This window comes from Hippoglossus hippoglossus, chromosome 20 (assembly GCF_009819705.1).
Source record: "Hippoglossus hippoglossus isolate fHipHip1 chromosome 20, fHipHip1.pri, whole genome shotgun sequence".
NCBI lineage: Eukaryota > Metazoa > Chordata > Actinopteri > Pleuronectiformes > Pleuronectidae > Hippoglossus > Hippoglossus hippoglossus.
In genome coordinates, this window is record NC_047170.1 from 19244259 (window position 1) to 19268674 (window position 24416).

General features: G+C 44.0%; 2 protein-coding genes and 1 long non-coding RNA gene across 9 annotated transcripts in view; 2 read left to right on the top strand and 1 right to left on the bottom strand.

Moving 5' to 3' along the window:
• Window positions 1-20632, bottom strand: LOC117753604. The gene is made up of 3 exons (XR_004612277.1): window positions 20506-20632; window positions 6310-6320; window positions 1-11 (listed from the first exon to the last, which is right to left on the bottom strand). It is a non-coding gene; the product is annotated as an uncharacterized LOC117753604 (long non-coding RNA).
• Window positions 5050-22373, top strand: LOC117753549 (protein CIP2A homolog). 4 transcript variants are annotated; one of them, XR_004612256.1, is made up of 24 exons: window positions 5050-5113; window positions 5350-5474; window positions 7187-7334; window positions 7893-8005; window positions 8344-8438; window positions 8540-8636; window positions 8956-9078; window positions 9535-9680; window positions 9785-9860; window positions 9988-10230; window positions 10353-10515; window positions 10611-10758; window positions 11033-11132; window positions 11552-11670; window positions 11827-12016; window positions 12250-12324; window positions 12568-12678; window positions 12792-12988; window positions 13366-13479; window positions 13599-13681; window positions 13914-14053; window positions 14202-14757; window positions 14788-14814; window positions 22364-22373. XR_004612256.1 is itself a non-coding variant. In XM_034571689.1 (22 exons), the coding sequence occupies exons 2-22, from the start codon at window positions 5373-5375 to the stop codon at window positions 14346-14348; spliced, it is 2730 nt and encodes a 909-aa protein (XP_034427580.1). In that variant the 5' UTR covers window positions 5050-5113; window positions 5350-5372; the 3' UTR covers window positions 14349-14861. The 4 variants fall into 4 exon arrangements, 3 of the variants coding, with proteins under 3 accessions (XP_034427580.1, XP_034427582.1, XP_034427581.1); XM_034571689.1 differs by lacking the exon at window positions 22364-22373 and having other exon boundaries at window positions 14202-14861; XM_034571691.1 differs by lacking the exon at window positions 22364-22373 and having other exon boundaries at window positions 11827-12007; window positions 14202-14861.
• Window positions 15676-24416, top strand: part of LOC117753567 (acetylcholine receptor subunit delta-like) — a 22464-nt gene continuing 13723 nt past the window's right edge. The window contains exons 1-12 of one of the 4 annotated variants that reach the window (XM_034571735.1): window positions 15731-15788; window positions 17094-17239; window positions 17689-17733; window positions 17895-18004; window positions 18247-18402; window positions 18530-18639; window positions 18749-18949; window positions 19130-19241; window positions 19424-19538; window positions 19853-20063; window positions 20294-20412; window positions 20558-20771. In XM_034571735.1, the coding sequence (XP_034427626.1) occupies window positions 15731-15788; window positions 17094-17239; window positions 17689-17733; window positions 17895-18004; window positions 18247-18402; window positions 18530-18639; window positions 18749-18949; window positions 19130-19241; window positions 19424-19538; window positions 19853-20063; window positions 20294-20412; window positions 20558-20740 (1566 nt within the window). In that variant the 3' untranslated portion in view covers window positions 20741-20771. Of the gene's footprint in view, window positions 15789-17093; window positions 17240-17688; window positions 17734-17894; window positions 18005-18246; window positions 18403-18529; window positions 18640-18748; window positions 18950-19129; window positions 19242-19423; window positions 19539-19852; window positions 20088-20293; window positions 20413-20557; window positions 20931-23725; window positions 23729-24416 lie in introns of those variants that run through there. The other 3 variants (XM_034571736.1, XM_034571734.1, XM_034571737.1) reach the window with 3 other exon arrangements.

Sequence of the window (24416 nt, forward strand, 5' to 3'; positions counted from 1 at the left end):
CTGTGTGTGTCCTCAGAGACAGTGTGTGTCCTCAGAGACAGTGAGACAGTGTGTGTCCTCAGAGACCATGAGACAGTGTGTGTCCTCAGAGACAGTGAGACAGTGTGTGTCCTCAGAGACAGTGAGACAGTGTGTGTCCTCAGTCAGTGAGACAGTGTGTGTCCTCAGAGACAGTGAGACAGTGTGTGTCCTCAGAGACAGTGAGACAGTGTGTGTCTTCCACTCGTCTTGTTAGTAAACAACAGATTCAGATCTCGTGGCCTCGAGTTATTTATCTTGTTCACACACGTTATTATATATTTTTACCAAATGCCACCAGGGGGCGCTGTAACTGACACATTGACACGATCCCAGATGTTTCACCAGCTGTTCTTCCTGCATTTAGCAGCTGTGACTGAGTTTCTTTTATTCTGGATCATGTGTTTGTTCTCCTCTGATTTTTATTATAGAACAGTTTGATCCTGGTTGTGAAATATGAGGCTCTGCTGTCAGTCAAACTGTCCATGTCTGTGATTGGTCACACACAGTAGACCCCGCCCCTTTTATGTGCACGCTCAGATCTCGATGAGGAAAACCTGAGTTAACTTAACGAGTTGATAACCAGCGTCATGTGACCACTTAGCCTGACTGTGTCTGTCAGGTTCAGTTGAGCTGGATCTCAGAAAGATCTCCTGGACATGTGGAAGTGTCTTCGTAGTTCAGGCCTCAGTGTTTCCTCAGTGAAGCTGTGAGAGGACAATGAGGACAGACGTCAGGATTGGACAGAAACACAGAGAGACAACAGTCGGCCAATCAGACGAGCCACAAGCTGCTTGGGATCATTTGATTGAGTTGACGTGAAGACGACAGTTGTTGTTGTTTTCATGTGAACAGGAAATGAAGCTGGACCACAGCTGACAGCCTCACACGAGGAACAGAGACGCTGTCGTCTTCATCTGATCTGAGACAGTTTGTTCTCTCACTTCATCAGTGAAGAACTGATCAGGTGGATCTTTGTCACAGCTCTGAGATCAGTGGGACTGAAGCCTCTCCTCATCACCATGGTAACCAGGAGCTCTTTATACAGAGCAGAACCTCTGCTGAGGTCCATCTGTCTCATCTGGTCCCAGTTTGTCAGAAGCAGATGTTCATCAACACACAGTGAAACATGTCTTCACCTGTAACAGCAGTAAATCCACCTCTCAGGTGTCCACTCTGCACTTTGACACGCAGAGGAAACACACTTAGCTCTTAGCGTGTTCATTCCAACACGTGAACATGAAGCAGAGAGGAAGCTGCTCCACCTCTGAACAGGACTGAAGTCCCTGCTGCTCTTTCTACTGGATGTGCTGCATCACTGACTCACAGCTGATGAAGTGAGTCTCTGGAACACTGATGTCTTCTTCTCTCAACAGATGGGAGTGGTGATCTTTGTGGAGCTGAGTGTGAAGAGGACAGTGTGTGTGGACGGAGGCTGAGCTGTGTCCTGAGGATCCAGAGGCTGAAGCAGCAGCAGCTTGTGTGTAGAGCGGCTCTGACTGGGCCTTGTTGCTGGGAGGCAGAGTGGAGACAGAGCTCCAGAGGAATCAGAGGAGGTTGTTGTAATATGTAACTTCACCACTAGATGGCCCTCGCTACCGATTGTGTTTATTCACATGAAGAATGTGTTTATTGAAATGACACAACACAAGCAGAATATATAACCCCTCTATAAAGAGTCACATATATGTGTTTAAGTTTCCTTTATTCTGTCCCACCTTTGTCCCTCAGTCTGTCTCCATGTGTGTAGAACCACATTCTGTTTGTTTATGAGCTGAAAGTTCCTGGATTCACGTCACAAATTGATTTAGTTCAACACAAAGTTAAACACAATCAAATCACTTTGAGTTTAAAATCAGAGTTTTGTCTTTGACACAAAAGATCAAAACTCTGGACTTAAAAATGGGACGTTTTCATTTCTGCATCAGGTGCAGAGCGATGGTGGCTTTTCTACTTTTGACCCACAGGTGGCGCTGTAGTATAACAGCAGCACATCCCAGTCAAAGCCTTTATATTCAGTCTATGAGTCAAACACATGGATCATTTCCTCTGTGACAAACCAGATGTAACGAGAAGAAAAACATCTCAGAGAGAAAAGTCCTGTTTCTACTTGTCTCTGCTTTAATGCTCAATAAACATCCTTCCACCGACTTCACTGGAATCATGACTCTGCTTTTCTTTCCTCTTGCAAACAAACAGGTGGAAACATCTCGTCCTTGGTGCAGGTAAAAGAACAAAATCACCAGTTTGACATAATGGAAACAACCAGAAGAAAAGTGAATGAGACATTTACAGTATGAAGAAGAGTCGATGAAGAGCAGAGCATCTTTAAGTCTCTGAGGAAACTGTTTCATAAACATTTTACCATATTTAATAGAAAACTGACCCGAGGACGTTTTATACAAACGTAGATGAAGATTCTTGTTGTACGTCCTCGACACCACCTCAGAACAACCACAAGGGGGAGACTGTAGCAGGCCTCTGGGAACAGCAGCATGCTGGGAAATAATTGATGATGGGAGGTTCACAGCAGAGACAAGGGACAGAAAGTGTCTGAGAGATGATGTCCTGAAGACAGTGGACATTTTGGTCCTGTTGTGTTGAACAGTTTGTGTTATTCTGTGGAGACACTTGTCTCAACATGATGATTTCACTTCGTCTTCAAGCCCGTCTCAGTTCTTTGTGACTTCAGGATAAGAAATGTTTGACAGAGTCAGTTCCTGACAGGCTCAAGTTCTCACTGTATGGAGAGGTCATCATGTGACTTTGTTATGATCCTCAACACACGTGTGTCAGTGCAACATGTGACTGTGACGCCATGTTCATGAACACGCTGCTCTAACATCTGTCCAGCAGATGTTGAAGCTCTGAGGTCCACTTCCTCTGCACCAGAGTGAGACCATCATCTCTTCATGGAGCTGTGCACGAGGCTGTTGTCACGGTGACCAAACACAAAGTGTGAACAACACGTCGTCCAGAGGATCCGATTTATGGGATATACTTTGTACTGATGGAGAAAAGATTGTGCTCGTGATGAAATTCTACATCTGATCAATACATTTATCTTTTATTATTCATCAGTTGATTTCATTCATCCATCAAACAAAACTATTTAAATTCAAACACAAGAAGAAGAATCTGATCTAATCTGCAGCTGTTTCACAAGATGTTCATTCACTACAAGGTTTCAGGTTTAGTTTAGGTCAGTTTAAGTTTTATTTGAATTTAATTTAAGTTTCCAATTTTTTTGTTTTCTTTATTTATAGAATATCTATCTAAGTGTTTAAACTTTGTGGAAAAACACGAACACTTTGGCTTCGCTTCTTGATTATGGTGGATCCTGATCGCTAATAGCAGCTGATCGTTGACCATTATTTTCAACAAGAAAATTGATATACAATGTGCCTACTCACTACTCATTCTACCATTACTGAGAATAAGTCCTCAACTCATTTACTTTTCACTATGTTACGAACGGTTTCTTCTAAACAATGTTGTAAATATTCTTATATTTCTGATGTTCTCAGTTACACGCAGGATCTTTAGCACGTCTGTCCGTCCTGGGACAGATCCTCACATGTGGCTCTCTGAGGTTTCTACGTTAGTTTTATGTATTTTTACTCTTGAGGGTTAAGAACAGAGGATGTCTCACCTTGTTAAGTTCTATGAGACAAATTTAGATTTGTGAATATGGGCTCTACAAATCAAATGTTATTGACTTTTTGGGAGCTGTCTGTCTTTATTTTCTGTCTGTGATCCGACCTCTCTTCTATAACTAAACTGTACAAACCGAAAACATTATATAAACATTCAATGAGAATTTTAACAGCACAGTATTCTACAGTGTTTGTCACCAGTTATAATTTAGATAAAAGTGAAGGAATCTACACGAAAACACTGAAATCTGCTTACAATCATATTTGAATTGTTTATATGCTGCTTATAAACGGCGACTTTCAAGTGTGTTAGCATTATAATAATAATATATGCAGAACAAAAATAAAATCAAAGATGTCTGCTGAGTTTAAATGTTTATTCAAACCACACAAATCAAATTAAAATACGAGGATAATTATTCTGTTATTCTGTTGAAAATATAATTGTAATTAAACTAATACATAAAGTGTAAATATGTACAGTAAATGGATTGCACATGAACCATTGATATTGCACAGACAGATGACTTTAGCACAGTGAATATTGTTCAGAGTTAAAGTGTTAAAGTGCAGTCTATATAATGGTGGTGCATGTAGTTTTACTGGGAGCAGAGCTGGTTGGTATAGACAACACAACACACACATCCACACAACAACACAATGAGCCCACACAGGAAGGAAGAGTCAGGAAGTTACTTGATGACAGCAATCACACACATTGAGGGGACTGATCTCTGTGAGTGTGTGCGAGGTGGAGCAGCTTGATGGAATTCAACTGACGTAGGAACTGGACTGAGTGACCTTCTCTCTGCTCAGGTTCCTTCATCTTGTTCTCATCGGCCTCGTCTGGGTTTAGTTTTTATTTTATTCTTCTGAATCACTTTGTAATGATGTTAAAAGAAGCTGTGTAAATAAAGTTAAAATACTGTTATATATTGTGCATAATGAGGGAAATTGTCTTTGGCTTCAAAATTACACAGTTTTAACAAACTTGAATAATTTGACAAAAATGAATTATATGAAGATATTAATCCGAGTGACTCCTCGCTTATTTTAATTTCTAGTTTTTTTTGTATTTTTATTTTCCTGACTACAACGGTCGGTTGTAGCTCCGCCCCTCGTCCTACGTACCTTGCGTGGCGCCTCCCATCACGTGTCACCTCGGGTGTGTTTCCTTAGATCGTTGAATCAAAGACTCACAGTTCATCATGTCATATATTCTTGTTATAATATAAAACTGGTTTAATAATCTATTAATCTAATAATTATTCCATTATACTTCAATCTGGACGAGTTCTGTTGGTACAGTTGAGTCCTCCCCCCCCCCCCCCTCCCTCTGACATGGTCTGTCCCGGGTCAGTTTGAAGTTGGGGGCGGGAAGAAGAAGAAGAAGAAGAAGAAGAAGAAGAAGAAGAAGAAGTCTGTGACGTTTCTCTGAGGTAAACACACAAAGTGCAGGTAGAGCGCGAGCGAGCGGCGCGGACACACACACACACACACACACACACACACACATCGCGTTGTTGAGTGAAACACACAACGCGAGTTTCTAGCGGCGCTCGTCCACTTCCTGCGCCTGTAGCCGCCGGGCTCGTTAGCTGCTAGCGCTTAGCATCCCGGCGGCTGTAATGGTCGCAGGATGCTGACGTGTGGACTCACTGCTGTTTGCTCGCAGGTCGAAGTGCTGCTCCCCTCGGGATGGACCTGACGACGTGTTTGAAGTCCCTGCTGCTGGCCATCCAGCAGTACAGAGGCAGCAGGACGACACACAACACAGCGCAGCTACACAAACAAGTGGAGGTGAGTTCCCTCGGGACGTCGTTTCCTCTCGTCCAGTACACCTGCTTGTCCCCGTGGGGCCACAGAGCTGCTGCAGAGCAGAACCTGGAGCCACCACAACAACAACAACAACAACAACAACAACAACAACAACAACACACAGGGACGTGTCACGTAAAACCCAGAATAATAAGGCAGAATAAAAGTCAGTTGAATATTGCACCTGCCCTTAAAAACACTAAAAAGATATAACTCATAAAAGATGAAAAACATAAACTGGCATTAAAACCTAAAAACAAAGTGTAGCGTGTGTCAGACAAAGGGCAGAAGGTTGTTAAGAGACATGACGAATCAACATGTGTCTTATTGAGTTTCACACTGTTGGGCTCTGTAAGGTCCGCCTGATGGTAACCGGTCCAAGTCAGGGAACGTGAACGGGTCACTGAGGATCCTGTGTTCCAGTCTGACCACAGAACCGTGGTCTGAAGGGAGGGATGCTCCTTCATAGCCGTCTGTACCATGTTCCCCATTTTTGATTTGAGATCACGATTCTCTCAGAAGGAAACAGGTTTGCTCTCGGACTCGAGGAGAAGCTAAATCAGAAAGTTCTGATGTGTGGATTTATTTTGTAAACAATGTACTTCCTGTGGTTAAGAAAGCACCCGCTCTTCAAGATTCAAGAGTTTATTGCCATATGCACAACAATTACATTTAGCAGTCGATGTGTATATATATATATATATATACACACCAAAAGAAGTGCAAATATGTGTAATAGTGCAAATATGCTAAGGTGCAGAGTGTAATTATGACAGATTGGAGGAGTTTAAAAGTCTTATCTCCTGGGGGATGAAACTCTCTCTGAGCCTGGTGGGGGGGGGCCCGGATGCTGCGGTACTGTTGGCCAGACGGCAGCAGGCATAACAGTTTATGGCTGGGGTGATAGGGGTCTTTAATGTGTATTCAATTATTTAAGACAGGGTTTTAAGTCAAGTCAGGTTTATTCAGAGCTCGTTAAAAACAATGGAGTTGAGCCACAGTACTTTTAAAAACACGGTGACGGATGAAGTAAGTGTGGTGCAAGAGAAGGATGCAGTAAAAGACACAAGATAAGAGTAAAGGAAGGAAGAAGGGATTCTGGAGGGAGGGATGCAGGATCTTAAATTGGATTTAAAAGTATTCATGTGAGGAAGAGCAAAGTGACCTGAGGGCAGAAAAGGTGACATGGTGGCCGGTGATCATTAAGATCATGTGACCTCTTGGTGCAGGTGTACGTGTGGTGCCTCTTCTTTGGTCTTTGTCTTAACCGCCTGGGAGGTCCGATAAAAGGTTTGTGGGAGCATCGACTGGTGTGCGGACATTTCTCGTCTTCTGGTTTTCATTGCTTCTATTCAGAGTCTGTCAAGTTTGGATGTATGTGCTTTTGTCTACTTTCTAGATTTTAAAACGGCCCAGACAAAATGTGACGTTGCTGTGATGACAAAGGTCGACTGAGGTTAATATGAGTGGCTATCATGTGCATTGTTGTAGCTCCACAGTGGGATAACTGCAGCCTCATCTCTAATGAACTTACCCAAAAGGAAACTCTGTTTTAGCCAAATCATTGGTACAGATTGTTTAAGATTCTCTGAAAGTTGGATGAAATGTGTTCTTACCATCTTTGTGTGCTTCATACCAGTGTAGCATGCAGTCTCTGCAGTGTGCGTACCGTGTGTGTTTGTGTGTGTTTGCAGGAGGTTTCAGGACTGAGATGTGACCAGCTGCTGTCCTCAGGCCAGGTTTTACCCAGTGAATGTGTGAGTGGACTGGTGGAGCTGGCTGGAAACCCAAACACCAACCCCTCCCTGACCAGCTCCATCATCTCTCTGCTGGCACAGCTAGGTAGTGTAAATACACAGTGTACCCACCTTTCCTCTTTCGTTTGAATTGTCTTATTGATACAGATATTAACATGGTGTCATAAGATTACAAACAGACCAACATGGAACTGATAACTGATCGTCTGCCATCACCTCGGTCAGAATTAATGTGACTGTACTCGGCTTGTCTGTGGTAAAGACTACGTCCTCTCGGTCTGTAGTTTGAGAGATAACCTGGTGTTTCCGGGGGTTTTCTCCACTCGTCTACTTCACCATATCTTCAGTTATGAGCAAGTGTAAATAATTCTGGGACTCTCATATTCCCTCATATCTGTTGTACTTGACATAGATCTTAAATTTCATTCATTAAGATCATTCTTAAAAACTCTTAAATTGAACTTGCTGAAACTGTAGAGAAAGCTGCCTTCTTGATAATACATTGTGAAAGTAGAGAGCAACACTGGCAGGTTTTAATCCAGGCCCAGTGAGAGTGTGATTCCAGAGGCAGAAAGCGATGCTGCCAACGCACTCTGAGACATGATGCTCATGATGTTTTCCACCTGTCCTCACTCTCCTGCAGCCTGTGATGATGACAGTCGGGAGATGCTTCACAGCAGCTATAACCTCACCAGCACCTTAGCCTCGGTCATCCACTGCCACAGCGTCACACCAGCAGACCCACTGGTACTGCAGGTGAGTCACTGCTGAGCGTTTGGTGTCACGTCCTGCGTCCTCTTCTCTGTGCAGGTTATTTTCAATACACATTTCGAACATTAGAATGAAAAAATGCTTTGAGTGGCATTCATTGTTTAAATATCATTTCTTTAACAGCAAATCACAAATATTATTCCGTTAGTCAAAGCTGAAGCTTCCTATCCCCTGAGTAGACGATGAAGTGATGCATTTGTGGCCTTTTCAAGTGTATAATTGAATTTCTCAGCTAAAATAAACCAAGCTACAATGAGTTATAGTTGTATTGCATGGTTAACAATCTTATAGGTCATATGTGGTAATATTGTATTTTTTTTCAGTGTCTGCAGGTGCTGCAGAAACTGACGTACAGCACTCGCACCTTCCAGTCGACCAACTACATCCACGAGCTCATCGCCTTTCTCATGACCAACATGTAAAACCCACATCTCACATCACCCAGCATGATAAATCACAGTGAAGGATCGCTTTGTATTGTTGGCTTCAAGCTAACCACATTACGTTCTTTCACCGCAGCCAGTCTCACAATGACGACATCATCATGCCGTGCCTCGGCCTCATGGCCAACCTGTGTCGTGACAACCACTCGGTGCAGAGCCACATCAAGTCTCTGGTGAGTCTCTGCTGAGTCTCCGACACTGACAGAGCTGAAAGGATTTGTTGATTCATCGATCAGTTGATTGAAGGAAAATTAATTGAATAGATTTATTTGTTTCTACACATCCCCTCGTTTCAGCTTCTCAGTTGTAAGAATGTTCGGCCTCTATTGACTTTGACTTTATGTAATACTAACAGAAGGGGGTGAAAACAATACACAGGGTAACTGACAATGGTCTGAACAGGAAATCTACAACACAAACATTATCATTTTGTTGCTTACATGGATGTTACACCTTGGTTCTTCTGTGTAATATGTGTGTTTTTCTGTGTAGGACAATGTGAAGCCGTTTTACCGCACACTGATCAACTTCCTGGCTCACAACAGCCTGACGGTGGTGGTCTTCACGTTGTCCATACTGTCCAGCCTCACCCTGAACGAGAAGGTTGGCGAGAAGGTAAAACTCTGCAGGAGTCGACTGAACTTATATTTAAATCCCAGTGAAAGTAAACATCTTAACATCTTTCATTTAAAACTGAACACTTGTGGATACAAGGCTCCTCCTTTCTCCTCCAGCCTTTCTTTCTCAAAGCAAGAAAAAGCGTGACATTGTAATGACATGAATTTAATGACATGAATGTCGCTGACACATCCTAAATTAAATGATGTGGTCGTGTCGACATGGAGCAGAATCTGCCCGACATCCACGTCATGAAGAACCGAAGCTGTTATGAGAGCAAAGTGAATTTATCAGTATTAGTTCTGTGTTCTTGATAAAGTGCTCATTCAGTTTACTGTATATACTTCACTTTATATTCAGTTTCTAGTTCCAAAAATGTGATGAGGTGATTTATCTCATTAACTCATCTCAACAACTATTTCTTCACTCATCTTCTCTGCTTGTTCCCATCAGCTCTTTGACGCAAAGAACATACATCAGACCTTCCAGCTTGTGTTCAACATCATTGTGAACGGCGACGGTACTCTGACAAGAAAATACTCAGTGGATCTCTTGGTGGACTTGTTGAAAAACTGCAAAATAGCAGAATTCCTCACAAGGTGCAGCCACATACACAAACAGACATTTCTCAGTTAACCTCAGCGGCTGCTTCGGGGCTTTATGTGCTGTGAGGTAAAGGTGAATGTTTTCTTTCCTTTGCCAGGTATCAGCACTTCTCAGCATGTTTGTCTCAGGTTTTAGGACTGTTGCAGTCAAAAGACCCAGATTCTGCAGCCAAGGTGAGACTAGAGAAACCAGGCAGCATTCGCTCAACACTAAACAGCCCACATGCTCGACATTAATCTGGTGCAGCAAAATATTTAATGAGACAAAGGAGGCAAATTCAGCCCTTTGTGTATTTTGCAGGTGTTGGAGCTGCTCCTGGCCATGTGCAGTGTCTCAGGTCTGCGCTCGCTCCTGTGTGACGTGGTTTTCAAACCGGCTGCAGCCAAACTCAGAGCCCCGGGCCGAAGGCAGGGGCCCGGTCTGGATAATGGGGGACGCAAGGAACAGTCTGGCCTCGCCCTGGTGCAGTGGCTGAGCTCGCCTGTGGAGGGCGCTGAATCTTGCTCTCTGCAGGCCCTGCACCTGTTGCATGAGCTACTGAAGGTAGCTGAGGGAAACTGTCTTTATATTTATCTGTTTTTGTCTAAACTGTCTGTATCTTTATCTTTGACTGAAATATGTTTTCCCTTATTCTTTCTCTTTATTTTGTTCTTCTGTTTTCTCAGGAGTCGTTGGGAGCAGATTCTATACCTGATCGTGTTGTGAGCTTCATAGAAATGCTGCTTCCAGTTCTGCTGGGGCTCCTGAGGGGCCTCGATCCTGCAAAGGGAGACGCTCACCTGAGAAAACACTGCCACCGCATCACACACGTCAACAGTTTGCTGCTTCATATCCTTCACAGGATGTCGGCGCTTCTGCTTCTTCTTTCAGCGAATATTGTGTCTCTTGTGTTTCTGCTCGTTCTGAAGCCTTAACTCTGCCACTCCTGTGCACTGACGACTCCACCCGATCCATCGTGTCTCGTCAGGTGAGCGCTCAACTCTGCCTCTCGCAGGCGGAGTCCCTCCTCTCCTGTTGTCATGGCAACAACCCTCTTACCTGTCTCCCTCCCGGCTCTGACAATGATCTCAGGTGAGTCACAGATGAAGGTATAAACTGTACATTAAACTAACATGGGTTCTCATCAGTGTTCTGTTTTCATAGCTCAGTATAACCTGTTTCACAAAAGAATCAAATAGAATTTCAATCTCAATAGTGAGGATTTACGAACATGCTCCTTACTGAACGTTGGGAATGCAGGACTTTGCTCTGTCAGGGATTTGTTTTTAAACTGTAGTTTGGCTACTTGAGTAAATGAGCTGAATTGTTTCAAGTTCTTAGTCGAGTGTTTTTGGTGTCGGCTCAGTCAGGTGTGTGCAGAAGCTCTGCTGAAGACTCTGGAGTTAATGAGCAAACTGAGGCAGCAGGTGAAGGACATGGAGACCAGCTTCTACAGGATGTTACAGGTACACACTCAAAATCCACCTTCAGACCGGCACTGATCTCCAGGTAATATCCTGAAATGATCCAGTGGGGCTGTATGTGAGAATGCACATGTCTCAGTCAGTTGCTGCGAACATTCTGTCAGTCTTTTTGATTTTTACTGCGACTTCAAATTAGATTATCTTTAATTCCAGTTTAAGGTATCTGGTATTCTGACTAGTCGGAATTCAAGTTCATGATATCTACAACAACACACTGACTATTTCAAACTTAATTTCAGGTATGACTAGTTGGGATAAAATAGTAGATATCTTCACACATTAAGCTTCACACACACACACACACACACACACACCCACACACCTTTCACTTCCTGTTCTCCGTCTCTCTTCCCTGTTTTGTGGTTCTGTCAGTGACTTCTCTTTTTGTCGTTGTCGGTCAGGATCAGAGGATAGCGACTCCCCTCTCTCTGGCTCTGACGTCCCACCACAGGCAGCGTGTGCAGACTGGACTCTCGCTGCTGTTTGAAGCCACCCCCCTCCCAGACTTCCCTTCGTTGGTGTGAGTCACATCTGGAAGGTTTTAAATGGCCACAAAACACATTTACATTTCACAAATGGTGACATATTAAGTCTTACAACATTGAGCTGGTGTAAAATGAATACAAAAATTCACTGTGCTGTCGTTGATCCCGTTCGTCAAACTGTACTTTTAAAGTCTGGGAGAAAGCATCGCGGCCAACAACGCTTATCGCCCGAGGGATTGTGAGCTGTCCGTCAAACGTGTTGCTGTGCAGGAAGTCCCACCTCCCAGGGTAAACACGAGTGTACTGGACTCTTCCAGTGGAACCAGCAGGGGCGTCCACAGTCTGGTGGAGAAGATGCAGAATGGCCTGGGGGTAAAAACTGTGTGTGTTTAAAAATCAATACTGGGAAGGTTTGTTGTTCAGTTTGAAAACTGCATCATATACTGAGACTGAAGTTTAGAGTTTTCACAGATTTTCATCATTGACATCGATAGAATAACCTTAGGGGGGCCATGTTTTTATGATAACATGAATTTCTGAATCATATCATCTCTTCAGGACCATAAAAAGTATTCAGATAAAGCAGCTGAAAAACCAACTCTCTGTTTCTGTAGCTGCAGGAGCCGGTTAAAGACTCTCATGTGTCTGAGATCATCGATGTTTATGCACAGAAGATCTCAGCATTTGCGGTGAGTACGTTTGTCAGATAAAATAGAAGAACTTACTGTGTGAATACTGCTTCATGAATGTAAATGATTTTCTTATTTTTCTTTAAAAGATGTGTAATTAAAGGAATCACAGAAGTGTGTTATGATCTGAGGTCAAAGGGTTTTTCGTGTTTCTCAACCATTATATTTTCACTGCAGTAAATCCTGCTTCTTCTGTGGTAATGAGGTAAATGAGGGTTATTTCTCTTCCTGTCATGTGATCAGTCTCAGGAGAGTCGCCTGCAGGACCTTTTGGAGGCAAAGGCTCTCGCTCTTTCTCAGGCCGACCGTCTTCTCGCTCAGTTTCGCTTCCAACGAGCTCAAGCTGAGGCTGAGGTGACCCCGACACGTAACACATACAAACCATGAGGCAGTTAGTCAGTCTCTTCATCCACAGCCTGAATCCTCTGGTTACTGTCACTTATTTTCTGCTGTTTCTTTTTCTTCAGGCTCTTAAACTTGGCTCCTTGCTGAAGGAAGCCGAGCGGCGGCGCGAGGATCTGCAGAGCGAGCTCAGCAACCAGGTGCTGGAGGTGAAGCGCTCCAAGGCCGACATGGAGGAGCTGCTGCAGCACAACGCCAGACTGCAGCAGGACACTGAGGAGCACCAGGGTCTGAAAGGAGGATACAACGCCCTGCTCAACAGGTGAGTCAGGGAAGATGCAGGTTTTGAAAACCATAGATGAACATTTGAAAAACGTATACAGGAAAGTTTTGTAATTTGTATATTGAATCCAAAATTCTTTGCTCAAAACTTAACCAGTTGCTAGAAAAAAGAATTCAGATTTCTGTGCGGATCAAATTAGTTTTAGCTGCATAATCACCAGATCGTGTAGAATGAAGTGACTTTGACTCACGCTTTCTCTACTGAAAATGAATAACGATATTCATAATGAAAATATAAAGTCTTCTGTGATTCAAAAAAGAAATTGCAAAGTTCCCTCAAAGGTTGAGGCTGTTTGATTTTCTGGGATCGAGAGTCTTTTTTCCTGTAGATGTGTAACAGGTTGTTCTCCTGTGCAGGTTCAATGAGAGCGAGCGGCTGCTGAGGGAGCAGCAGGTTGCTCACGTCGCTCTCACCAAACAGAGCGATGCTCTGAGGAAGAACCACGAAGCTCTGCAGCTGCAACACGAAAAGTAATTCACACACCTTTATGTCTCCCTCCATCTTTCTCTGTCTGAACAGAAAAGCTTGACACGGAAGTCGTCAGGTTCAGTCAGAGGTTCACGTTGCCGTGTCCTCTTCTCTTTCTTAGGATGGCATCAGAGTTGGAGGAGAGAGGGGAGCAGGTCAGATCTCTCCGTTCAGATCTACAGCAGAAAAACAGTGACATCACAGGTCAGTGAGAGGCTGAATCCCATTGAGAGCACGAGTGTCCATGTTCACCTGCTGGTCACTGACACACACTCAGCAGCATCTCTGCATAGTTTCATGTTTTCACCAGAAACACCAAGAAATCCCACGTCTGTTTCCTGGATTTAGTCAAGAATCACTCTGGAACCTCCTGAAGGTTGTGATAAGAATGACAGTGCGTCAGTGCTTGAATAAAACCCGGCCTCCTTCTCGTCAGGTCTACGTGGTGAACTTCGGGCCGAGGAGGAGAAGGTGAAGGAGAAGGATCAGGAGAGGAGGGACCTGGAGGACACGGTGGATGTTTTGAGGAAAGAACTTAACAAGACGGAGCAGGCGAGGAAGGACGCCAGCATCAAGGTAACGAGGAGCATTAAAGCACAGATCAAACACCAGCATGCATCGCAAGACCCGAGGCCTCGTTTAAAACTGTACACGCACACAAAATGGGTCTTGAGACCTTAAATGATTTCTTACTCTGAGAACTTTGACGTTTCCTCTTGTCCAGGCGTCTTCTCTGGAGCTGCAGAAGAGCCAGCTGGAGACGAAGCTGAAGCAGAAAGAGGACGAGCTGAACAAACACTCAGCCATGATCTCCATGATCCACAGCCTCAGCAGCGGCAAGATGAAGAGCGACGTCAACCTGTCGCTTTGAGGAGCAGATGAGTGGCGGAGGGAAAAACAGACTCAAAGGAACTTTATTAACTATGATCTTTTTATTTTTATTTTTTTTAAATATAAGTATACTTAATAAAACACAATGAACTACAGTGAGTCCAGAAGTCTGAGACCAGTTCACACTTTCATGGTCTCAGACTTTTGGTCTCCTTTTAAATTAATCTAGTATTTTTAAAGTCATGTTGAAATCTTTGTAAGTTTGTGTCTGTGTTTTATTGTTTGATAAATAAATGATGGAATTTGTGTTTGTACTGGATTTAAGGCCAAATTAAATGTGTGTGTGTGTATTTTAGATTCAGTATAAAACAGTGAAGTCACTCTGCTGCTTCTTGTAAATATGTTTATGAGCTGATTTTCATCAAGTAAAACTCATTTGATCAGATTCGGTCCAGATCTGAATAAATGGCTTGATTCAGTTTGAATTCTTTCACTTTCTCTCACAAGTCGAGACTGAGCTTCAGTATGTGAATGAAGTTTTTACATTGTAACTCTGAGCTGTGAGTGACAGACGTCCTGCTGGAGTTTGGAAATTTGTCGGGACTGAAGGTTTGTAACCAGTTGATTCCTTTTATAAGGATGGTTATGGTTAAACTGTAAAATGCCAAACCCCAATTAAATGTCTGTCACAGGAGTTTGATAAAGACATAAATGTCAGTTGATATATTGGTATCGGAATTTCTTTCTACTTTAAATCTGTCGGGCTGTAACGAGAACGGTTTGGTCCACACCTCTGAGATATTCCTGTGTTTTAATAATGTAATAAAGCAGTCGGTGGTGATACCAGGAGACAAAGTAAAGAAGTGAGGCTGTATATAGAGAGAACATCATTAATGTTAATAACTAATAACCTAGAAAACAAAAGTAAACCATCAATCAATGGGTTCTTCAGATCCTCCATCAGGTGAGTGACAGGATTCAGTATTTTGACTTTAACTGACACTTAAATCCATAATCCATAACGCAGCTTGTCCATCAAATCCAACTGATTTCAGGTATTAAGATCCTGAATTTACAAATATAATCAGTTCAGTTTTTAAACCTCAGATCTTTTAGCTGGAGCACACGGTGTCATGTTCAGCTGCAGATATTTAGACATTTATACAGATAGTCAAACCTTCAACATTTAGGAATGAAGGATTTCTCTCGTCCGCTGCACTTAAATTGTTTGTTAAATTCTTCATCACATGTTTGCTGTTACATTACTGTATCTGTCCCACACACACACACACGTTCAGTGTGGAGGTGACAGCAGCCGGCTGCTCGATCTGTTTTCTATTTTCTCCTCTTGTGTTCCTGCAGCTGCCTCCTGTCACTCACTCAGTCTTTGGGCAGAAGGTCGGCGGGAGCCTTCAGTCAGACATGAAGCTTCAGCTTGCAGCACTCAGCACCGTGTTCCTCCTCACGCTGCTCTCATCTGGTGAGTTAGTCTTTCTTTCAAATCTCACCTGATCTCAATTTTTGATGTGAAGCCAAAGTTAAAAGCAGTTGATGATAAAAGCAGCAGAAATGTTGGTGTCATCTGTAAATACCTCTTGTTTTGATTCATCGTCACACATTTAGTCGTTACTTAAATGTTCATCTGGACCCCTGCACTGAGAAGTTGTAAAAACTTTGGGTCGCCAATCAACAGATGAAGCGAATCTATTCGTCGACAATCCTGATAATCAATCAAACATTTCAGTCCTATTTTAAAGGAAAATTAACTGGATTAATCTTCTTAAATCCAAAGAAAGAATCAAGTGTCAGAAATGAGATTTAACTAAAATCTAAACAGCTGAGAGGAACCTCGTGACGGGGCTTCAGTTTAACAGAAAGAAAATCTAAATACCCACAATTATAAACAAACTGTTCAACAAACTGTTCAACAAACTGTTCAACAAACTGATAAACAAACAGAGAAACAAACAGATAAACAAACTGATAAACAAACAGAGAAACAAACAGATAAACAAACTGATAAACAAACTGAGAAACAAACAGAGAAACAAACAGAGAAACAAACTAATAAACAAACTAATAAACAAACTGTTCAACAAACTGTTCAACAAACTGAGAAACAAACAGAGAAACAAACTGAGAAACAAACTGATAAACAAACTGATAAACAAACAGAAACAAACTGATAAACAAACAGATAAACAAACAGAAACAAACTGATAAACAAACAGAAACAAACTGATAAACAAACAGAAACAAACTGATAAACAAACAGATAAACAAACTGATAAACATGGCTGTGTGGCTGTGTGGCTGTGTGGACGTGTGGAGATGAGAAATGTCTTCCAGCTTCAGTTTGAGGTCTGTAGAAGGGAACTTGTGTCACAGCAGCTGCTATGAGGGACTGAAATGTGAGCAGCATGTAGGCATACACACACACACACACACACACACACACGCACACACACACACACACACACACACACGCACACAAACTGCTTTGTTCCTTCATTTGCAGTACGTTTACAGAAGATCACTGTAAAGTTAACAAACACACGATTTAAAGGTGAATTTACTGAGGACATTTGTCCTTTTTGGGATTTGTCGAACATTAAATCATTAAATAGATATGAATTAATTTTTATTTTATAGAGATGTTTTTTATATTATTTTCTGGGAGTGAGGCCTGTTCTCTAACGTGCACAGGTGACGTCATGCTGCTGATGTAAACTTATGGTGTGTGTGTGTGTGTGTGTGTGTGTGTGTGTGTGTGTGTGTGTGTCAGAGTGCTGGGGCAGGAACGAGGAGGAGCGTCTGATTCACTACCTGTTTCAGGAGCGAGGATACAACAAAGAGCTGCGTCCCACGGAGAGGCAGCAGGACGCCGTCGACGTGTACCTCGCCCTCACGCTCTCCAACCTCATCTCTCTGGTACCAAGACCTTTATTTTAAAGTGTGTGTGTCTCTCACTGTTTTAGTGAAATGAAGTTTTTGGATGACTGTAATACCGAATCACTTTAATACTTAGTTTGAGCTTGTTTCACTCCATTATATTTAACAGCTAGAATTTCTCTGAGTAGAGTTCAGCCCTCCGAGGCCCAACAGTCTCCGTATGAAACATTTAAATTCACTAGATCCTGAAGTTTTATCTGCATCTACACCAAATTTCACACACTCGTAAATATCACTCCTCTTTTTCTTCATCAAGATCAATGAATTATTATTACTGAGTTGTTTTTTGACCGATACCACATCCTTCCACCAAGTTTCTAGATAGTCGGTCCAGGAGTTTTTACGTAATCCTGCAAACTAACACACAGACAAACCCTGACCTTGGAGATGGAGGTAATAATAAAGTCTCATGTGTCTTTCTTCTGCAGAAAGAAGTAGATGAGACCCTGCTGACAAACGTATGGATCGATCATGTACGTAAAAGTTATTTTACAGGAAAATATCTGTATATTTGTTTGTATAGATCCTCTAAATACACACACCTTTATTCTGAATTGCATTCTGCACATTTTAAAGATTCTCAAATGTTGCTGTGTTTGTATATTTTGTGTTTTTGCTTCGTTGCATGTGTCAGACGTGGACCGACTACCGGCTGTCGTGGAACTCCACAGAGTTCGATGGTATTGAGATGCTCCGCCTGCCGCCCAGCATGGTGTGGCTGCCAGAGATTGTGCTGGAAAACAAGTGAGATTCAATTTTCTGTATTCATTTGTGTGTATGGAGACAAAATAAGACATGTTTATCACACACATATAGATATACGTCTCAGCTGTAGTGTCTAAATCTATATTAAAGATCAGTTCATCGTCCTCTGACCTTGAACAAGACCACGAGCCTCTGATTTCTCCTCATGTGTTTGTATGTGAGGAGAAATCAGAGGCTGTTTTACAGGTACGATCTAACCGGGCCCCTCTGCCTCTCCCCAGTAACGATGCCCAGTTCCAGGTGGCCTACTACAGCAACGTGCTGGTCGATCTCACCGGGCTCTGCTACTGGCTGCCTCCCGCCATCTTCCGCTCCTCCTGCTCCATCAACGTCAACTACTTCCCCTTCGACTGGCAGAACTGCACGCTCAAATTCACGTGAGACAGAATCCACGCGGTGTTTCAGTTTTGTTTCTTGTAGGAAACATGGATCAGTGATGATGAGCGTCGAGTGTGTCACTTTGTTTATGAACCTGAAAACGCCGTTTCCCATGTTGCTTTGCAGTTCTCTGACCTACAACGCCAAAGAGATCCGGATGCTGCTGAAAGAAGAGGCGGACGAAACCAGCAAGTGGACGGTGGAGTGGATCATCATCGACCCGGCCAGCTTCACAGGTGACGCACACGTCGAATCAAATGAGTTCGTCCTGACTTCAGCTTAGTTATCTAAACCTCAGTCTGGGTCTTTTCTGTCTTTGTCGCTGCTCCTCACTGGTTTTGGCAGAAAACGGCGAGTGGGAGATCAACCACCGACCGGCCAAGAGGAACACGTACAAACACATTCCCATGGAGAGCAACAAGCACCAGGACATCACCTTCTACCTGGTCATCAAACGCAAACCTCTCTTCTACATCGTCAACATCATCATCCCCTGTGTGCTCATCTCCTTCCTGGCCTCGCTCGTCTACTACCTGCCCGCTGACAGTCAGTGCACCCCCCACACCGCCGATGTACAGGAACACACTTTGAGAAATGAGAGGAAACGTCTCTTATATGGTGTGTGTGTGTGTGTGTGTGTGTGTGTGTGTGTGTGTGTGTGTGTGTGTGTGTGTGTGTGTGTGTGTGTGTGTGTGTGTGTGTGTGTGTGTGTGTGTGTGTGTGTAGGTGGTGAGAAGATGACCTTGTCCATCTCTGTGCTCTTGGCTCAGTCTGTGTTTCTGCTGCTGATTTCTCAAAGACTCCCGGAGACTTCCATGTCTGTGCCACTTATTGTCAAGTAGGTCACACACACACACACACACACACACACACACACACACACACACACACACACACACACACACACACACACACACACACACACACACACACACACACACACACACACCTAATAAAGACAGACAATCTAGGATACCAAGGATGAAATATTGAGTTTTCTGTTTCATGTGTGTGTCTCAGGTATTTGATGTTCATCATGGTGCTGGTTACAGTGGTGGTGCTGAACTGTGTGGTCGTCCTCAACCTGCACTTCAGGACCCCGAGCACACACGTCATGTCTGACTGGACCAAGAAGGTAACGCACACACGCGCACACACACACACACACACACACACACACACACACACACACACACACACACACACACACACACACACACACACACACACACACACAGTTTCTCTGCGATTAACCAGTTTTCTTTTGGAACAATTTGACCTGGTTTGATTCTGGTGTGACTTCTGGATCTTATTTCTAATCAGTCTGTATTTAAAAAGATGACCGAGCGTTTTCCTGCTGTGGCTCAAAGACTTTAGCTTCTTCAAAGAAGACTTTTTTTTAAGTATACATTTTAAAGCCTCTTTTAATTTCCCCTCTTCTCTGTCCAGTTCTTCCTGGAGCGCCTGCCCCGGATCCTGCGTATGTCCCACCCTTCGGACGAGGAGCCCCACTGGGATCGAGCGCTGCCCCGGCGGTCCAGCTCGGTGGGGTACATCGCCGCGGCGGAGGAGTACTACAGCTTCAAGTCCCGCAGCGAGCTGATGTTCGAGAAGCAGTCAGTGAGACACGGACTGACCACACGGACCACACACGCTGCAGGTTCGAGAGAAGGTCACTCAGTCAGTTAGATTCCATCAAGCTGCTCCACCTCACACCCACTCACAGAGATCAGGCCCCTCAATGTGTCGGACTGCTTTCATCAAGATCCATGAAGGATTCTGTGAGGAACCAGTGAAAAGACACACTCCTTTGTGTGTGAGCTCTTTGTGTTGTTGTGTGGGTGTGTTGTCTACACCAACCTGCTCTGTGTGTTTGCTCTGGTTGTGCAGTGGTGAGTCCACAGGACGACGGAGGGATGACAGAGCAGCTGTACGCAGAGATCAAGCCGGCGGTGGACGGAGCGAACTACATCATCAAACACATGCGCAACAAGAACGACTACAACGAGGTGACACACACACACACACACACACACACACACACACACACACACACACACACACACACACACACACACACACACACACACGCACACACACACACACACCTTCAGCCATGTGTGCAGAACGGAACGTGTGACTGTGTGTTCACAGGAGAAAGACAACTGGAGCGGCATCGCTCGCACGGTGGATCGTCTCTGCCTCTTCCTGGTCACTCCGGTGATGACGCTCGGCACCATCATCATCTTCCTGATGGGAATCTGCAACCACCCCCCCCACCTGCCCTTTAAGGGAGACACACACGACTACAGAGAGGAAAACCCACGGCTGCTGTAACACACACACACACACACACACACACACACACACACACTCAGTGCCATGTGGGTCTAGAGTTTGTTGCCTCTATATTATTTGTGGGTCCAGGTGCATAGTTGTTTGTTTCTTTAATAACAACAGAATAACAGAATAATTAAACTAGTATTTCAATTTGATTTGTGTGGTTTGAATAAACATTTAAACTCAGCGGACATCTTTGATTTTATTTTTGTTCTGCATATATTATTATTATAATGCTAACACACTTGAAAGTCGCTGTTTATAAGCAGCATATAAACAAAATATGATTGTAAGCAGATTTCAGTGTTTTCGTGTAGATTCCTTCACTTTTATCTAAATTATAACTGGTGACAAATACTGTAGAATAATGTGCTGTTAAAATGTTAATATATATATATATATATATTTATATATATAAATTTAAAGGGGTTATATATTCTGCTTGTGTTGTGTCACTTCAATAAACACATTCTTCATGTGAACAAACACAATCGGTGTGGAGGGCCATCTAGTGGTGAAGTTACATATTACAACAACCTCCTCTGATTCCTCTGGAGCTCTGTCTCCACTCTGCCTCCCAGCAACAAGGCCCAGTCAGAGCCGCTCTACACACAAGCTGCTGCTGCTTCAGCCTCTGGATCCTCAGGACACAGCTCAGCCTCCGTCCACACACACTGTCCTCTTCACACTCAGCTCCACAAAGATCACCATCTGTTGAGAGAAGAAGACATCAGTGTTCCAGAGACTCACTTCATCAGCTGTGAGTCAGTGATGCAGCACATCCAGTAGAAAGAGCAGCAGGGACTTCAGTCCTGTTCAGAGGTGGAGCAGCTTCCTCTCTGCTTCATGTTCACGTGTTGGAATGAACACGCTAAGAGCTAAGTGTGTTTCCTCTGCATGTCAAAGTGCAGAGTGGACACCTGAGAGGTGGATTTACTGCTGTTACAGGTGAAGACATGTTTCACTGTGTGTTGATGAACATCTGCTTCTGACAAACTGGGACCAGATGAGACAGATGGACCTCAGCAGAGGTTCTGCTCTGTATAAAGAGCTCCTGGTTACCATGGTGATGAGGAGAGGCTTCAGTCCCACTGATCTCAGAGCTGTGACAAAGATCCACCTGATCAGTTCTTCACTGATGAAGTGAGAGAACAAACTGTCTCAGATCAGATGAAGACGACAGCGTCTCTGTTCCTCGTGTGAGGCTGTCAGCTGTGGTCCAGCTTCATTTCCTGTTCACATGAAAACAACAACAACTGTCGTCTTCACGTCAACTCAATCACATGATCCCAAGCAGCTTGTGGCTCGTCTGATTGGCCGACTGTTGTCTCTCTGTGTCTCTGTCCAATCCTGACGTCTGTCCTCATTGTCCTCTCACAGCTTCACTGAGGAAACACTGAGGCCTGAACTACGAAGACACTTCAACATGTCCAGGAGATCTTTCTGAGATCCAGCTCAACTGAACCTGACAGACACAGTCAGGCTAAGTGGTCACATGACGCTGGTTATCAACTCGTTAAGTTAACTCAGGTTTTCCTCATCGAGATCTGAGCGTGCACATAAAAGGGGCGGGGTCTACTGTGTGTGACCAATCACAGACATGGACAGTTTGACTGACAGCAGAGCCTCATATTTCACAACCAGGATCAAACTGTTCGATAATAAAAATCAGAGGAGAACAAACACATGATCCAGAATAAAAGAAACTCAGTCACAGCTGCTAAATGCAGGAAGAACAGCTGGTGAAACATCTGGGATCGTGTCAATGTGTAAGTTACAGCGCCCCCTGGTGGCATTTGGTAAAAATATATTACGTGACCACGACATAATAACGTGTGAACGAGATAAATAACTCGAGGCCACGAGATCTGAATCTGTTGTTTACTAACAAGACGAGTGGAAGACACACACTGTCTCACTGTCTCTGAGGACACACACTGTCTCACTGTCTGAGGACACACACTGTCTCTGAGGACACACACTGTCTCACTGTCTCTGAGGACACACACTGTCTCACTGACTCTGAGGACACACACTGTCTCACTGACCCTGAGGACACACTGTCTCTGAGGACACATACTGTCTCTGAGGACACACACTGTCTCACTGTCTCTGAGGACACACACTGTCTCACTGTCTCTGAGGACACACACTGTCTCTGAGGACACACACTGTCTCTGAGGACACACTGTCTCACTGTCTCTGAGGACACACACTGTCTCACTGACTCTGAGGACACACACTGTCTCACTGACCCTGAGGACACACTGTCTCTGAGGACACATACTGTCTCTGAGGACACACACTGTCTCACTGTCTCTGAGGACACACACTGTCTCACTGTCTCTGAGGACACACACTGTCTCTGGGAACACACACTGTCTCACTGACTGAGGACACACACTGTCTCACTGACCCTGAGGACACACACTGTCTCTGAGGACACACACTGACTCTGAGGACACACACTGTCTCACTGTCTCTGAGGACACACACTGTCTCACTGACTCTGAGGACACACACTGTCTCACTGACCCTGAGGACACACTGTCTCTGAGGACACACACTGTCTCACCGTCTCTGAGGACACACACTGTCTCACTGACTCTGAGGACACACACTGTCTCACTGACCCTGAGGACAAACACTGTCTCACTGTCTCTGAGGACACACACTGACTCTGAGGACACACACTGTCTCACTGTCTCTGAGGACACACACTGTCTCTGAGGACACACTCTGTCTCACTGTCTCTGAGGACACACACGGTCTCACTGTCTCTGAGGACACACTGTGGTGGACACCTCTGACATCACTCCTCAATAGAAACACATGGACCTATCTTCAGGAAGCTGACTGAGTGCATCTGGTGTTTTGGTGACAGGATGAGTCTGGAGAGATTGAGATGTTCTGGGTGAGTTAGAGATCAACTGAACCAACCAGACGTTGATTTAAACTTCCCTTATCCGTCCCTTTAAGGAGAGTGTGCACCACACAACAGTGGAGAGTCACTGTGGTCAGTGGGCGGAGCTTCAATACGGGTCGATCTCCAACTTAACCTGGAGCAGGTTAGCCGTTCATCAGAAGTTACCATGGTGATTTACCTCGTTAAGAAGTGGACGAGCTTCGTAGGACTGAAAAAACTAAACCTGAAGTTAACCTGATAACCACAAATCCTGCTTGGTAGCACAGACCCTGGATCTGTGATACTGACTGTGTTTAGTAACATACTGATGAAAGCAGCGTGGACTGACTCCAACCATCTACTGACCTCAGAGTCTCCAGTCCACAGGTTGGACTCTGCTGTAGATCAAGCAGCTCCTTCACTTCTGAGTCCTGCAGGAAGTTGTCACTCAGATCCAGTTCTCTCAGATGAGAGGGGTTTGACCTCAGAGCTGAAGCCAGAGAAGAACAGCTGATCTCTGACAGACTGCAGTCCCACAACCTGAATAAAGAATAAAACTTAACTGTAAATTAAACTGAGTTCATGTGTGAAATTAACAGACACATATTCATGTCAGCACAGACTCATAACATGGAAGATAAATATGAAATCAGACATGTTGGACTGAAAACGAGTCCTGATTCAGTACAAATAGATTATTTGGACCCGGTCTCTGTCCTGCAGATCAGTTTAGGAAATCCAGAACTAAACTCAGTGTTTTAACAAGTA